This window comes from Bufo gargarizans, chromosome 1 (assembly GCF_014858855.1).
Source record: "Bufo gargarizans isolate SCDJY-AF-19 chromosome 1, ASM1485885v1, whole genome shotgun sequence".
NCBI classification, from domain to species: Eukaryota; Metazoa; Chordata; class Amphibia; order Anura; family Bufonidae; genus Bufo; species Bufo gargarizans.
Genome location: NC_058080.1, coordinates 118,424,242 through 118,441,546, shown reverse-complemented (window position 1 = coordinate 118,441,546; position 17,305 = coordinate 118,424,242). Strand labels below are relative to the sequence as shown.

At 40.0% G+C, this 17,305-nt stretch overlaps 1 protein-coding gene across 4 annotated transcripts in view; it reads right to left on the bottom strand.

Annotated features, from left to right (window-relative positions):
- Positions 1-17,305, bottom strand: part of TENM3 (teneurin transmembrane protein 3) — a 1,312,080-nt gene that overhangs the window by 300,381 nt on the left and 994,394 nt on the right. For all 4 annotated transcript variants that reach the window (XM_044297320.1, XM_044297329.1, XM_044297345.1 and 1 more), the window contains one exon: positions 5,631-5,868. In XM_044297320.1, coding sequence (XP_044153255.1) covers positions 5,631-5,868 — 238 coding nt within the window. The remainder of the gene's footprint in view (positions 1-5,630; positions 5,869-17,305) is intronic.

Below are 17,305 nucleotides of genomic sequence, written 5' to 3'. Positions count from 1 at the left end.
GAACACAGATAACTTGCCGCAGTACCCAGAGCAGTGTGTATCCTCACATACAGCCCTACAATTACATTAAATCAGTGAGCATTTCTTTTAAACCTCTTAATAGCCAGCTGTCCCTCATTCTCTTGCAGACTGACGGGGAGGGGGAGGGGGGGGGGGCGGTATACCTGCTTATATGTTTGGTTTGGTACCAGCTAAATATGGACTTTGTATTGTCTGAAAGCTGACATTCCAGAATGACCAGAATGACATAAATCTGTTCAGTACAGGGGAAGATATCAATGATAGAAATCGGGATGTTGTGAATGAAGCTGAAAGTAAAAGCAGATTTTACCCACAATTATTCTGACTCTATTTCTAACAGTTATTTCTCTGCTCCCATTGAGAAGATATCACCATCTAAAGCACCCCTTCCCCCTCCACTTTCTGCCTCAGCCCAGCTCCAGGCTGTCCAGGCTCCTCCTCCCAGAGCTCATCTTTTTCTTGTTATAATACTGAGAAGACGGACTGCACGTGGCAACGCTGTGAGCTGAGAGCTGCTGAATAGGAAAGTAGCATGCACTTGTGGGAGTTATTAGCAGGTAAAACTGAAAATGATCAAATTTTAAAGCACAAAAGCACTTATAAAGCAGGGTGTACTATACCATAAGGGAATAAAAAATGAAACGGCAGTTACACTTTAAGTTCAAGAACAGTGTATTTAAGACATGGTTCATTGTAGAAACTATGGTAGATTTTAAAAGATTTTACAACATTGTTTTTCTTTGTCCATAGTTATAGGGGTTGCAGAGGATGGAAATTCATTGGTTACTGTGCTAGTTGCAGTGTAATTGGTTGCATGGCAATGCCATAAAATGCCATGTTAAATGCAAGGTGATAGCACTCCTCTAGATAGGGCTATCCCTATAGAATGAATGATTAATATACAGTATAAAACATGATAGCACTTCATATTATCAGTGATAAGGTTTTAAAGGAACATAACTCAAATGACAGATGCCTTCAATAATGAAGACTTACCTACATCTACCGTATATAATCAGTTAAATGCTAACCCCCTGGGTACAGATGACGAAATCAGTTCTAAACTAATCAAATTCATCTTGAATTTCAAAAAAAAATTGTATTACAGCAGAATCCAAATAAATAGTGCTGTCTTGGCATTAAAGGAGTTTTGTCGTAAACTACTTTTCAGTAATGAGAATAACTTCCAGCACTTTAATATAGTTTGGTTCCTTTTCCTTTATTTTCAGTAACACATTGACACGTGGTGTCAAACATTCAGCTTTAAGTAAGGCTCCACCGCCCACAAAAGGTGGGGGAGGGGAACTCACACTCAACACTCCGTCATGTGCTACACCTGTGATCAACATTCAATAACACTTAAAAAATATATGAAACCAAGCGGAAAGATATACTCCAGGACAAGAGCGCAATCCTTAAATATAAATCATGACCTGAGAAACCGCATGGTGTGAGTGAAGTAAAAATGAAGCCAGAAACCAGTGGACTGGTATCTTCATGAAAACAATGTGTAAAACAAAATAATGACATTTACTTACTATCTATTGCCTGAAAAAGTATTTTGAGCTAATTTAATAAAAATACATTAGTTCCTTTTTCATGTTAAAACCCAAAGGATGTCTTGTATTCAATCTGAACATCCAGTACGCTTCTCTCAACAGGATCACCTTTTTTATATTCCCACCCCTAGGAGGAACCCCTACTTCCTCTATGGCAAAAGTACATAAACTTTTCAGACTGCGGTTATGTTCTAATATAAAATGTTTCGCTGCATTTAAAATACCTACCGCTGAAGGGTTGGTAATGTAATTGATATGTTCTAGTAATCTAGTTTTAAACTTCCTAGAGGAGCTCCTTGCATAAATAAGGTCACATTCTGTACATTGTATGACATAGACCAGAGTTCCCCAACTCCAGTCCTCAGGGCCCACCTACCAGTTAGTCACCTGTGGTAAGTCCTTAGGCATTGACACTAATTATATCACCTGCTCAATAATAAGGAAATCCTAAAAACAGGACTCGTAGGTGGGCCCTGAGGACTGGAGTTGAGGAACACTAACATAGACAATACCTGTTGTATTGCAATTAATATAACTTTTTATCGGAAATGTTTCAGTGTGAGTAGAATTATGGAAACTTTTTGTTGGAAAGGCAAATTTGCAGGTTTTGCAGCGGTGTCCTCCACATTTAGTAAAACCAATATAGTTCATCCAAGTACTGGATGTGGTTTGAATGGTGCGTGTAAACCATGAAGGTGAAAGGACAGTAGCAAGTGTGCCTGGTCTCCTCGATACTATTGTGCATGCATTTCTCAATGTGTCATGTAAGACACTATCCTCATAAAGTATAGGAAGACACTCTGTGATGATACGTTTTATCTGGGAGAATTGGCAACTGTAAGTAAGGACTAGCGTGGGTTGTTCAGAATTCCCTGTTTTGCCCTTTATTATTTCCGCTTTTTAAAATTTAAATAGTAATTCTGCTCTTGATTTGTTTTTAGTTATGTGCAGGGCTATGGACAGCATCCATTCTGGATAACCTCTTTTGGATAGATGTGTCATAATTGTTTGGTATTCATTTGAGAATGCCATATCAGTGCTGAAGTTCCTATGCGCTCTAATTAATTCCCCGACTGGAATAGCCTTCAGAGTGTGAATAGGGTGATGACTAGATGCTTTTAATATTGTGTTACCTGACACCGCTTTATGAAAAGTTTCTGTATGGATAACTTCATTTGGGACAACAATAAGTTTTAAATCCCAAAAATGTATGGTATAATAATTGAAAGAATAAGTGAATCGTAAGTTTTAAGGATAATTGTTCAAAAGTAGGCATAACTACTGTGACAGGAACAAAGGTGGGCATAACTGCTGTGAGGGGCCACAAGGAGGACATAACTATTTTGAAGGGATCACAAGGTGGGCTTAATTACTGTGAGGGGCAACAAGGTGGGCATTAGTACTGTGTAGTAGCATTTAGGGGAAAAATGTCCTAGATTACCCTGCTATGCATTGGCATGGCTCAATCTTACAGGCCAGGACATGGCGCCCCCTGCTGGTGATTTCACAGGGGCAGTCACCATCCCTTCCTTATGTGATTATTCTTTTTTTGTATATCACCACAGGGACCTTGTTCTGGATCCAGTGGACATCACACCGACGCCAGCGACACCCTGGATGAGGTAGGGCCAGATTTTATTAGGACTGGGTGAGTGTAGCCATTCATTGGGCTTAGGTCTTTTTAACATGAGCGGATCCTGTGTGGGTAATCCGCTGCGTGAAAGAGAGTCAAGCCCCATTCTGGACAGCAGAGACACGGAGCATTAACATGAGTAATAATGGTCTTTGCCTCTCTGTGATTTTTTTACTACAAAATCACGGTGACAACTTTATCTCATAGTGATTTTGTAGTAAAAAGGTCACAGAGAGGCACGGAGCAATGAGCATTATCAATCGTGTTAATGCTCCGTGTCTATGCTGTCCGCAACGGGGCTTGGCTCTCTTTCACGCAGTGGATTACCCGCACGGCATTCGCTCGTGTGAAAGAGTCCTTAGTGTAAAAAAAAATCTGCCACCTCTTTGTAAAAGTGAAGGGGGGGACCACCTGGTCTATCCATGCACGAGGGGGCTGTGGATGTACGGTGAGCTGGATATTGTATATATGAAACTACTTTTCACTCTAAAGTTTATAAAGTTTATTTTCATCAAGTGCTTTAGCTCCCATTCCTCCTTGAATTTTCTTTCACTTTTTCTTTTAAATTGGCTTTTAATTTGCAGTTTTCTCTCATACCCCATGATTTAATCCTTCTTCCTCATTTGTCATGTGACAGCTGTCCCATCATGCCTTAGGGCAGTGTGATGTGTCCTGACATCAGTAGATCATGTGACACTAACCAGTTCATTTTCTACAGCTACATATTTAAAATGCTCTGTTTAACTGGATTTATAAGGCTACCTTTACATCTGCATTTTACTTTCCAGTTTTGAGATTCATCAGAGGTTCTCAAAACCAGAGGAACATGCTTTGGTTTTGTTCCCATTCATTGTCAATGGGGACAACACTGAACAAAACAAAATGGAGTGCACCAGAATATTGTTTGGTTACGTTCCTATGCCATACACAAAACCGCTGTCGGATGTGTTTTTTCGGACACAAAAAAAAAAAAAAAAAAAAGGTTCCGGAATCCATTGACTTACAATGGTTTTAGTGCCAGATCCACCTTGTTCATTTTAGAGATAATACAATCAGATCCGTTCTGACCGGATGCAGCAGGTAGTATTATCAGAATGGAAGTGTTTTTGCTGATCCCCTGCCTGATTCAGGAAAAAACGCAGATGTAACTGACACTGCACATAGACGAGTTGTTATTGAAAAAAATAAAAAGGGGTTCTCCAGGAATGATTTAAAATGGCTTCTGGCACCCAGTCCTAGAATGTGAGAAGGACTGGTTGCCTCCATTTGCAGGGCTGCCTAGGTGGCAGGGCCTCACTATAGATTATGCTACATATAGATGCGTTTTTCTGTCAGGCTGCTCAGCCATGATGGCATAACATAGGCAGATCACATCATTACCATCTACACAGCTCTGCAAGTGGTGGCAACCAGTTCTGATCATGTTCCAAGTGGCCATTTAAAATAATTCATGGAGAACCCTTTTAGAAAGCTTAATAGAGGTTGGCTACAGCACTAGGAGATCTCTGAGTGTCATACACAAGATTTTAGGGCAATTTGAGTACTTTCAATTCCGGGCAAATGTATTCATACCTGAATCGAATCTGCACACTGCTATGTTAGAATTGGACCTGAATTGAATTTCAGGAAATTTGTTCATCTCTACTCCTGGGTTTGTTCATATGTATTGTTGACATTTTTAATAACATAAGCCAACTATTACTTATGGTAATGCATCTTTATCACAGTCTGGCTTGCCTAGGCACTTGACGGCATTTAGCGTTCATTTGTTACTAGTTTGCAATGAATAATTGCTAGAATGTGTACACCTGCTCAGCTTATCGATATGTGAAAAGCGAGTTGGCTTAGTAGCAAAGGTTTGTTTGCTTCTGGGGGTGGTGAAGTTGTCTATTGAATAGCTTAATGTATTTGATTCAACTTTAAAAGAATTCAAGATTTAATTTCATTTCCAATTTTCTGCTGCTTAGATTTAAATATTGAAGTGATGTTCTCAAATAAATGGCTTGCCTATCCTGCTGTACTTGATTTAGTTTCTTCATTTTTCTACAATGATTAAAGCGGCTGTAATAATAAAAGTCAATATGAAATGTCTCAAGAAGCTTGTTGACAGTTTATTGAAGTCAGTAGAACAACATGCCCGTCTGTTAAATATTATGCAATAGGAATCACTTAAAAATTCTTCCCGGCAAGAGCGCATGAAATTTATGAAATTGGGTACATGAGGATCAGGCTGGCCCCACACTATTCCTCCATGGGTGGTATGAAATGTATGAAATAGGAGGTGGATGAAGCACTGAGAAATCTTATTCCAGCATGAGCAAGTCATGGCGTGAACCAGCACCCCCATCTATGTGACTGAAAACAAATGCATTACCCAGGACCACCATCTTTAGATGATACATAGTACATATAGTTACCTGCTCTCCAGTGGCACATTACTGCCAAGGACCCAGCTGTCCTGCAGCTGGACGGACTCGGGTGTGGTTTGCAGCTCGGCGGGCAGCGCAGCCGGCGGGGCCGGACTATGGTTCCTCCTATGTGTCAAAGAATTGCGATTGAGGGATGTGATGGATGGTTGCTGTGCTGCAGGATGCTGCTTGTGAGTAGGTGGTAAAGGCTGCAAAGTTGACTGGCCTTGGTTGTTTGGCGATTGCTCTGTGGATTAGAACAAAAGAAAAAGATGCTGAAATTAATTTGAAAATGAGCAATTAACTCAATAAAAAAAAAGACAAAAAGGTTATACTGCGGGGTCTCAAATGACATTTCACAGAGACAAATTTACTTTGGGCACATATTGCTCTAATTAACATTAAACAGATGGAAAACTGTCATTCGGTTCTTTATAGTGGATTTCATTTACATTAGCACTTTCATAAACAGGATTTGACAGATACCGATTTTCGATGCGCGTTTCGAGAGCCACAGCCAAAATAATATTGGAAAAGCAAGTGAAATGAAATGACACGGGCAATTCTTCACGGATCACACAGGTTCTTTAAACACAAGTAATTCCTATAATTATTTTAACAGTGTTTCTTTTAAGCATTACTTAACAGTAATCATTTGTACCAAGCCAGTAGCTTAACAGCAGTATACCCTGCCAGTTTAGAGGATTTCAGAGTGTGTAGGTCTGTATGTTGATTTGCTAATAGACACTAAGCATTCTCCAGCAGAAGGTCACTCTGTGAAACAGATGTTGCAGCATAGATATTTTACAGACTAAATCACATCTGATTACAACGTCAGAAGACTCATATAGCTAACAAGCGTTAAGTTCATTGTAGCAAAGGCAAAATAGAATTCCCTAATTAATGCAGAAACACCCCCCGCATGGCAAGGGTGGCATTCCTAATCATAGCCATGAGCAAAAAGAATTAAAGAGTTTATCCCATGATTAATGCCAAAAATAAAAATCCAATATTATTATAGTACATGACAATCTCTTTCTAACAAACTTAGAACCAGCCCTGCACCTCAGATGGATCCAGAGTTCTCCTCATTCATTGCTCCAATTGCTCTGCTAGATTTATTTTAAGCTGGCAATTTAGAGAGTGTGTCCTTTCTCAGGGGTGTGTCAGCTGGTGGCAGTTGAAGGATGGAACTGAGCATGTGCGTCCATCTCAGTGAGCAGGACAGAGAAAGTAGAAAAGGGGCAAACAACAGGTGGTGCTATACAAATACATTTGATAATGTGAATAATTTGTAACTATCTATATTCTTAATATTATGTCTTCAGTATAATGTTAATATATACATATTTCATCAACAATTTTGAGGTGGTATTACGTTCCAAACTCTGAGGAATTTTGAATTTCTTTTAGACCTGAAAAGCCATATACTGCTAATGAGTTTTAAAGGCTATGTACACCTTTGGGGGCATTTTTTTTGTATTGCATTGTACCTATTTTTTTAATTTGGTTTCATTAGGCTACATGCACACAAATGTATTTTGTTTCCGTGTTCGTTCCATTTTTTTCGCGGATAGGATGCGGACCCATTCATTTCAATGGGTCCACAAAAAATGCGGACAGCACACGGTGTGCTGTCCGCATAAGTATGTCCTTTCTGTAGCCCCACAAAAAAAATAGAACATGTCCTATTCTTGTCCGTTTTAGGCATTGTTGCAATGGATCCGCAAAAAACCCGGATGGCGTACGGATGTCATCCGTTGTTTTGTTAGCGGACCCAACCTTTGCGAACAGCAAAACACATACGGTAGCGTGCATGTAGCCCTACCAATAAGGAATCTTACAGAGCTGACATGCTGCTATTAGCTGCCTGTGAATTTTTTGACTTTCCCGTCATCTGGGGAGCAGACAGTCTCTTCATCTCTGCTCTCTGACATTATAAACACTCAAAGCTCAATTAACTAAAGCTCAATTCTTATCTTACGGATAAGAATGTAGCATAAATAATTGTTCATGACCTCTCAGTAGTTTAGAAATAAGGGTTATTAGGTGATCAGCACAAAATGAAAGTGAAAGTACCAGTGACACAGTTAGAAAAACAGGTAAAGGGGTTGTCCGGGTTCAGAGCTGAACCCAGATATACCCATATTTTCACCCAGGCAGCCCCCCTGACAAGAGCATTGGAGCATTTCATGCGTTTCAAGCATTACTCCATGGTAAAAAGTATGCAAATGATTTTGCAGTGAGACTGAAACTCATTTCAAAAAGATGTCCTTTATAGTATAAAGTTATTCGAGAGGAGTGGTCTTTAAACTCATGAGAATGGATCTATAGGCAAAGGCACATTCATATGCCACACAGGATCTTTGGAAAGTTGGGTGGCAACCTTTGTAGGCACTCCAATGCCATTTAGTTGTGGTTGTCACCTTTCGAACCATAACCAAAAGCAGCTTTTGATAATAAATGTCCAGCGACAGTAATGTCTCGAATATTAAGTGCACTTTTTACAACTTATTTAACAATGACTATTTCGTAAAACATCTATTAAATATGAATGGCAAGCATAAGACACCTGCAGCTGAATTTTATTAATTATGTGTCAGCAGTAAGATTTGTGAACCAATCTACAATGTAAGTCTTGCAGCTACATTGACTCTGGACAGAAATTACATTTGTATCATGTCTGAACATTTCATAGCTGATGAATATTACTCATATTGCTCCATGAGCTGAACAAGCCTTGCACAAGCCAAGTCAAAAGTGCTTTCATATTTAAAGAGGGGAGTTAAAGCCCAGTGAATAGTTTTGCCCGTATTCCGCTAGCTTGCCAATCTTATTAACAATAAATATTTAGCACTATTTCCCGCTTTATTGCCGTACAGAGAATTCATGTGGATGGATAGCTGGAAATAGAGGAGCACATAAATTCATCAAAGAGTTATGAGTCAGGTAGATTTTACTGCAATTAATCAGAACTGCCTTTATCCACACCAGTGGGTGTCATTGTATTTGATTAGAATCACTGCTGAGGCCTTCGAGGCACATTTCAACAAGACAGTTACAAGGTAATTCAACCAGTCAAAGCAAGCACCCAATTAAAAGAGATCTGTCTGACGAAAACTGATACTGCGGAAAAGTCTGTTTAATGTATGTCATGCACCAGTATGGAGGGTGCCTACTGCCTAGACTGACGTGCAGTAACGGATCCTTTGTGTTAGCAAACGCTGCACATTAATATATTAATCTGTGTCTATGCTGAGCTAGAATGAAGGTATCAGTGCGGTGCAGGTCTGCGTCAGTCTTGGATTGGATCACGGAGACCTGCCAGAGGATTTTCAGCTTCTAAGAGTCTTGTTAACTCACTAAAGCCAGGAGCACATATTATTCTCCAGCCCTAGTACATGTGAGGTAGGTAAGTTCTGCCTACACATGTCTATACTGTCCAGCTCACTATTTTAATGGCCAGTTTTCAAGTTTTGCTTTTTATCTTCTGCTTTGTTTAATTAGACTTTTTTCAATTGGCCTTCATTAATTTTTCTCAACAGCCTCCTACTTATCTGCATCATCAAACTGCTGATTCTCCTTCTCAGTGAATCCATCAGAGAGCTGCTCTGACGGCTCAACTGTAACCTTTATGTCTAGTTCCCTGACAGCTCATACAGTCACACTTATGTAAGTTTCCTCAGTAAGGTAAGAATTGAGCTTAAAAAAGTGTTTATGGGCTGTTAGGAAAGTAAAGATAAGGACTGCAGATCGAGCAGTCAGAGCAGCTCTCTGACGGAATCACTGAGAAGGAGCAGTCTGCAGACTGGAGTGAAACGAAAAGAAGTAGAAGATTTTTTTTTTTTTACTGAAAAAAATATTTAATGTTTTTTGCCCCAAATAAGTAGACTGGTGTCCCTAGCCTTTAAGTACAGATAGGTGGATCCGTGGTGAACCACAATTAGCTCAGCTCCATACACTGTGTAGCAGCTGGGAAATTTACAACAAGCTCAATCCCAGTCTCATTTGGACTCGACCACTCTGATATTGATGACCTATTCTATCTATCTTTTTCAGGACTAGGTCATCAACAGTTAGGTCTGAAGAACTCCCTTAAAGGGGATATTTATATAGATTGGACAGATAGTGTTCTAGGGCATTCTTTGTGATCCGGACATGAGTCATTGTGCAGGATGGGATGGTGAGCTTTCATTCTCACCTTTTGTGAATGGTGAATGGTGAATATGTTATCTATATATAGGCTTTGCATTTCCTTGCAATCCTGCCTATGTTGATAATGACATAACTGCTTAACTGCTGAAAAGTAGGAAGTGCAAGTGTATTTTGAGTGATTTAAAAAAAATATATATTAATACTACAAAAATTAAACAAAACATTTTAAGCATGCAAAACTTTTTATTTATTTTTTGCCCCCTTCCTAAATTCCAAGATTGTGTGGGTTACACGGCCCCTAAATTAAACTTGTTGAAGGTTAAAAGAACACTACTACTCTTGTCCAAGTTTGTCTGGTATTGAAATTCAGCCCCAATTACATATTCTATAATATACTCAAAATCTGGAATCATCTCTTATCTGTTACATTTTAGAATTATATTATGGCTTTAGGGAGCCTTGTTTGGTTGGTATTCTAAATACAGATTCACTGCATTCTAAGACATAGGCATGAAAGCCATTTGGACCTATTACGTTAAAGTTAGTTTTTTCACTCTTTAGATACTGGTGACCTGTCTTTAGGCTAATTCATCAATATCAGATCAGTGGGAGTTTGATAGCCATCATTCCAAACCTTCTTCTTCCAGTTCTGCCCACTAACTTGCTTCTAGTGTCACCAGCTGCCAAAAATAGTTGATCAATGGGGGTGCTGGGTTGGTCTCTAACTGATCTGATATTGATGACCTATGCTAAGGATAGGTCTTTGATATCTAAAGAGTGGAAAGTCCCTTTAAGGACTATTTTTTTATACTGTTAATTCAGTTTGGAGTTAAAGGGGTTCCCCAGGATTTTCGGCTAATCTGTAGAGTTACTAACCTGTGGAAGGAAGATCTTTTAGATAGTAGTCTCTTCACAAATGTCACCAACTCAACTGCACTGACACAGGCTACGGTCTCTTCCAACCGGGCCCGATTGGATGTGACCACTTCTTTCGCTGTTCAGCTACATTGTTGTAACAGCAGCTAAATGGCAAAAAAGCAGCCACATCCAGTTGGGACTCTGATGGAAATGCTCATAGCCTGTGTCAGTGCAACAGAAATAGCAGCAACATCAGAGAGCACGACAGATACTATGTACTATGTATCTTCCTTCCACAGTTTAGCACCAGTACGGATTAGCCAAACTGCCTGGAGAACCCTTATAACTCTAGATGTTACCATTAATATAGTATATCTGGGGTCTCCAACTTGTGACACTGCTCTGTTTCTGAACCTGCACCTCATATTATGTGGTTGTCAGGACATGCTACGTGTTGTAGAGGCTGAACACTGAAGTAGGTTATAGTTGACCAAACTACAATTCTTCAAGACTTACAGTAGATCAGATCAACAGCAGAATGTAAATGCACTTTCCTTTTTTCTGCCTTATTTGCCTCTGGCACATTGTTATGCAGTTTAATGTGAATGTGTTCATTGGCCTATGGTTTACATAATGAACACTTTAAAAGAGTAGCCTGAAATAGAATGTAAACATTTAATGTGTAAAACTGGCTGCCCCTGAGGAGTCCTTACCACTTGGAGTCTTCTTGCAGACATAACTGTATAAAAGATAGTAATTGCAGCTCCTGACTGAGGGTCATACAACAATGAATATATTCACAGGGTGGAATATTTTGGAATCCTATTATAAATAGCAGGCAAATAGGAGTCTACATACAATTTAGTAGCAGACTGGTACAGAGTGCGAGAGGACCCTGCCTGTGAGAACTTCTACAAGGCAAAGGGGTATGGCGTATGGGGATTGCACATGAAAAATCTTGTAGATGATTGTGCAAGGAACAGTCAACAAGAGAATTTAAAAGGAGGTCTTGGGAGGATCAGAGATTATGTGTGGGGAGATATTGGGAAAGCAGGTTAGAGATGTAAGAAGGGAACCGATTGTGGACGGCCTTATATGCTGTATTTTGAACTGAATTCACTGGGAGATAGGGAGCCGGTGAAGAAAAAGGCAGAGGGGAGAGGCAAAGGAGAAAAGAAAAGATAGGTAGATTAACAAGACAGCAGAGTTAAGAATAGATTGGAGGGGTGTGAGAGTGCTAGATAGGAAGGCCACAGAGAAGTATGTTGCAGTAGTCTAGGCGGGAGATGAAAAGGGCATGCATTAGCATTTTAGTTGACTCAGGGGTGAATAAAGAGCAAATATGAGAGATATTCTAGAGTTAAAAGCAAAAGGTGGTTGTAAGCTTTTGGATGCCAAGGCAGCATACTTACTGACTGACATAGGGGGAAGAATATGAATTCTGTTTTCTCCATGTTGAGTTTTAAGAAGCGGGGGAGAAGAATGAAAATATAGCTGATAGACATGCCAGGATTCTGGATAGCAGAGAATTGATATCAGGACCAAAGAGGTAGATTTTAGTGTCATCAGCATAGAAGTTGGACATGGAGCTCTATGAGCTGTGTCAGGCCCACCTTATAATTGGAAAGAGTACTGGACCCAGGTCAGAGCCTTGAAGGACATCAACACAGAGAGGACATGATGAGGAGGTCGTTTATGAATGGGAAAAGCTCTGTTGGTGAGGTAGGAAGGGATTTAGGAGATGGTCAGGTCTGTGATTCCGAGGGATGAGAGGATTTCAACAGGACACAACGGTCGACTGTGTCAAACGTAGAGGACGGGTCAAGGATGAAATGCAGAGTAATGAGTCTAACTTTGGCATCTAGCAGATCATTGGTGACTTTGGTTGGGATGGCTTCAGTGAAGTGATTGAATCGGAAGCGGGATTGTAGCTGATCGAAAAGTGGACATGTTGGAGCATTGATGTGAATGGGGCAATAGATGGATAGAAAGGAGGGGTCCAGGCAGGGCTTCTTGAGTGTGATGGTGACATGTTTTAAAGAGGAAGGGAAGACATCAGGTTAGTGATAGTGACATCATAGTTAGTGATATGTTGAAAAGTTGGGTTAGGGAAGGGACAACTAGAGTAGTAAGGGTAGGGATGAGTGTGTTAATGTCTTGGTTGTGGAGAACCCTTACGGTATGTGAGGCCAAAAGAAGGCCACAGGATAGAATGTTAAGTAGTGTTGGTCAAGCACCAAAGTGCTCGGGTGCTCGAGCAGAACAATAGAAGTCAATGGGAGAACCAGAGCATTAAACCAGGGCACCCCCTGCTCTGAGGGTGTCTGGTTCACAGGAAAAGGTCAGACATTGATGGAAACACCACTGTAATGGTTAAGAAACAGCATGGGGAGGATGTATGGATGCATCTTGGACTCCCAGGTCACTTGTGGGAACAATGTTTTATGCCACTTTTACAGACTGACAATAATACGCACAATACCAAAAATAAAATCGATTTTAGAGGAAAAATTGTTAGGAGGCATTCTTTTCCTGTATACTTACTTGTATATAAAGTGCAAGTGCTGTCAAAAATTACAAGGAAGAGGCACTCCGATACAACCTGTATATCACATATAGTAGGGCCTCATTCACATTGTGGTAAGGTAGTGGGACTCCTACACTCATAAAGCCTATGCACTAAGTGAAAGGGCTGCCAAAAATTACAAGGAACTGGCACTACAATACACCCTTTATTACACATAAAGGAGGGCATCCTACACACCCTTGAAAAATTATGATTGATGGCCTGCTGGTGACCCTCAAAAACTATTGGAGCAAAGGCCTGCTGTTGACCCATCTAAAACATTAGGGGTATTTGAATGCATTAAAGGGGCTGTCTTACTTTGGCAAGTTGCATTTACCAGGTAGGCAAAATTAATACAAGGCACTTACTAATGTATTATGACTGTCCATATTGCCTATTTTGCTGGCTTGATTCATTTTTTTTATCACACAGCAGCAGTGGGCATGCTTGCACACTATGGGGAAAAGAGCCAGCTTCTTTGGTGGCCGGGAACATTGGAGAGCGCATAGGCATGCACGCACAGCAGCTTCAGTCCCCTCGTACCTGAGCTTCAGCGTTGGCTGCAACCCCTGGAAACGAGCAGTGCATAATGCGATGGAAAAATGAATGAAGCAAGAAAAGGAAGCAATATGGACAATCACAATACATTAGTAAGTGCCTTGTAGTAACTTTCTCTACATGATAAATGTAATTTGATGAAGTGAGACAACCTCTTTAAAGGTAAGGTTGCCTTGAAACTGTGAATAATCAGATAGCAATTCCCCAATAAATATATAATATTTCATATTCCTATTTCTTTGTGAGATGATAACACCAGATAACTCTCAGTGAGGCTGCTGCATATACTAATGTGCCTACCCTAATTTCTCATTAAACCAATTCCACACAATACAGATTCACTCTGACACTCTGGGCAGCTGTACATAGACACATCTAGTACAGATATCTCCTGACACAATATAACAAAATCATGTTGTTTTGAAAAGCTGATCATCTTGAGATACACATACCAGAACATGTGCAGCCAAGAAGTAAGGTGAAGAAGGTCAAATCTGTATAGAGCCATTATTACAGGGTGCAGTTCGGAGCTTCTGGGCCACTATGCAGAGCTTATAATAGTGTATCCCACCTACAGTGCTGCCCATAATTATTCATACCCCTGGCAAATTTTGACTTAAAGTTACTTTTATTCAACCAGCAAGTAATTTTTGGACGGGAAATGACATAGGTGTCTCCCAAAAGATAATAAGACAATGTACAAGAGGCATTATTGTGGGAAAAAACATTTCCCAGCTTTTATTTACATTTGAGCAAAAAATACAAGATGTTCCGTACTGTGGAAATCTCTGAGGACGTAGTCAGAAGCCAAAAGTGACACCTGTGCTGGCCAGGAGGATAGTTAGAGAGGTGAAAAAGAATCCAAGGATCAACTCCAAGGCCATCCTGGTGAATCTGGGCTCTGCTGGTGGCAATGTCTCAAGGCAGACAATCCAACGGAAACTGCACAATGCAGACCAAGGAGGACGCCACTTCTGCAGATAAAGCACACAAAAGCTTGCTTGGCCTTTGCAAAAGCTCATCTGGACAAAGAAGAAGACTTCTGGTCTTTTGTGTTATGGTCAGATGAAACAAAAATGTTATAGTTTGGTCACAAAGATGTTTCCTTCATTTGGCGTAAACAAGGAGAAGCCTTCAATCCAAAGAACACCATCCCCACTGTCAAACATGGTGGTGGGAACCTGATGCTATGGGGGTGTTTTTCAGCCAATGGACCAGGGAACCTAATCACCATGAAAAAAGAGCAATACATGAGGATTCTCAACGACAACATCAGGCAGTCTGCAGAGAAACTTGGCCTTGGGCACCAGTGGACATTTCAGCATGACAATGACCCAAAACATACAGCAAAAGTGGTGAAGAAATGGTTAGCAGGACAACAACATTAACGTTTTCGGAGTGGCCCAGCCAGAGTCCATACTTGAATCCAATTGAGAATCTATGGAGGGAGCTAAAGATCAGGGTGATGGCAAGAAGACCCTCCAACCTGAAAGATTTGGAGCTTATTGCTAAAGATAAATGGGCAAAAATACCTGTGGAGACATGCAAAAAGTTAGTCTGCAATTATAGGAAGCATTAGATTGCTGTAATAGCCTTTTCTATTGATTATTGAGAAGGGTATGATTAATTTTGGACACTTTTTGCTCAAATGTAAATAAAAGCTGAGAAATGTTTTTCCCCCCACAATAATGCCTCTTGTACATCGTTTTATTATCTTTTGGGAGACACCTATGTCATTTCCCATCAAAAGATTACTTGCTGGTTGAATAAAAGTAACTTTAAGTCAAAATTTGCCAGGGGTATGAATAATTATGGGCACCACTGTAACTACCAGGCTGAGGGAACCTGAAACCACCTGCCATATACAGGAAGGCATCCTGAACAACCTAGATACTACAAATATAAAAACTACTATACGTTATTAAAAGTTATGTAAAACTAATCACAATATGTGCATGCAGTTATTACTGTGTTGTCAGATTTTTGAAGCTTGTAATGCAGTAATGTTATGTAGAGATAAAAGGGTCTCGCAAGAAACATTTCCATTTGCTGAAGATACCATACTGGAGAAATGCCTCTGCCACTCAGCTGCTAACTTTTCAAAAATGCAAAGACAAAATTACATGCAAATCAGAAATGGGCAAATTACAGGTTTTTATACTATTTACTTTGAAAATGTAACTAAGATAAAATGACTTTGGCTAACGATCCTCCGAATGTCATGTTGTCAAAGTTCCCCTCAGTAAAATGGTTTAAAGGCTTTCAATTAATATTGCATGCGAGAACTGAAATTACATCCTTTGTCGTTTAGTTCCTAATGGTGCAAGTGATATCAATCAAGTGGTGTTTTATGAAGCGTGTGTGATTTTTATTGCAGGCTTATTCTGAAAAATATTGCTCAGGTTTTTAAAAGATGCTTCTGGCTTACAGTAAACATAACCCACAATCATCAAAATTGAAAAAGAACACATTTTTGACCATGTGCTAATTATGCACAACAAGCAAATTACTACGTCCACAGATCGATTGACAGGCAGATAGAAGAAACGTATGTATTGACTGGCATGCAGCCTCACTATGGGAGTTCTCAGAGCCGGGAAAACTCTTAGTCAGTTATTATCTGCTAGCAACTACATGGATGAATAGTTTCCAATGTGGACAGTCCCTGTTTCTTAGAGGTGATCAACTTAAAGCATAACTGTCATTTCAGCTTAAAGAATCTTCTTAGCAAAGGTCTAACTGAGCGTTAAGGAGAGTATGTCTTCAGTGTTTTACTGGGCACTGATGACGCCTGTGAGTAACAAGTCAGATAGGCAGGATGATGGGCAGTGATTGAGCACATGTACATAGTCAGGAACTGGGGTAATGACAAGGGGCATCTGAAATCCTCAGTATGTTACACCAACACGTCTTAAGTAGGGATAAGCAAACCCAAACTGCAAAGTTCAGGTTAGTACCGAACGTTGCAAGTTCGGGTAACCGGACCTGAACCCGGACTTTTTCACTGAAGTCCGGGTTTGGGTTCGGGCGATTTATGAATTACCTTAATTTTTCGTTATAACATGGTCATATTAAAAAATAACGTAATTCTTAGGACTGAATGTAAAAAGGACACCTTTAGAGGTATTCCATTTCACATTCTGTCATAACAGAATTAAGTGGGCAGCATAAAGGGTAAAAAAAGAAATCATATTAACCTCATCCGTTTGAGTGCGAAGAGTCCTGCCACTATCTTGATTGAATATCCAGCGCAAAATCTCATGTGCGGTGACGTATTACGTCACTATGCACCGTGCGAGATTTCACGCTGGCTCTTTAATCAAGATGGCGGTGGAGGACTCTTTGTGATCGAATGAGGCAAGTATGATTTTATTTTTATTCTTTATTATAGACCTTAATATTAAAGAGATTCTCTGGGAATTAAGAAAATGAAAATACCTCTATTATAATGGCTTGATTGTCTGGGGAGCAATCATTAGGAGAAACAAAATGGCCACTGTCCTATTAGTACACACAAAACCTGTCCTGATCACACAGCAGGACAAGT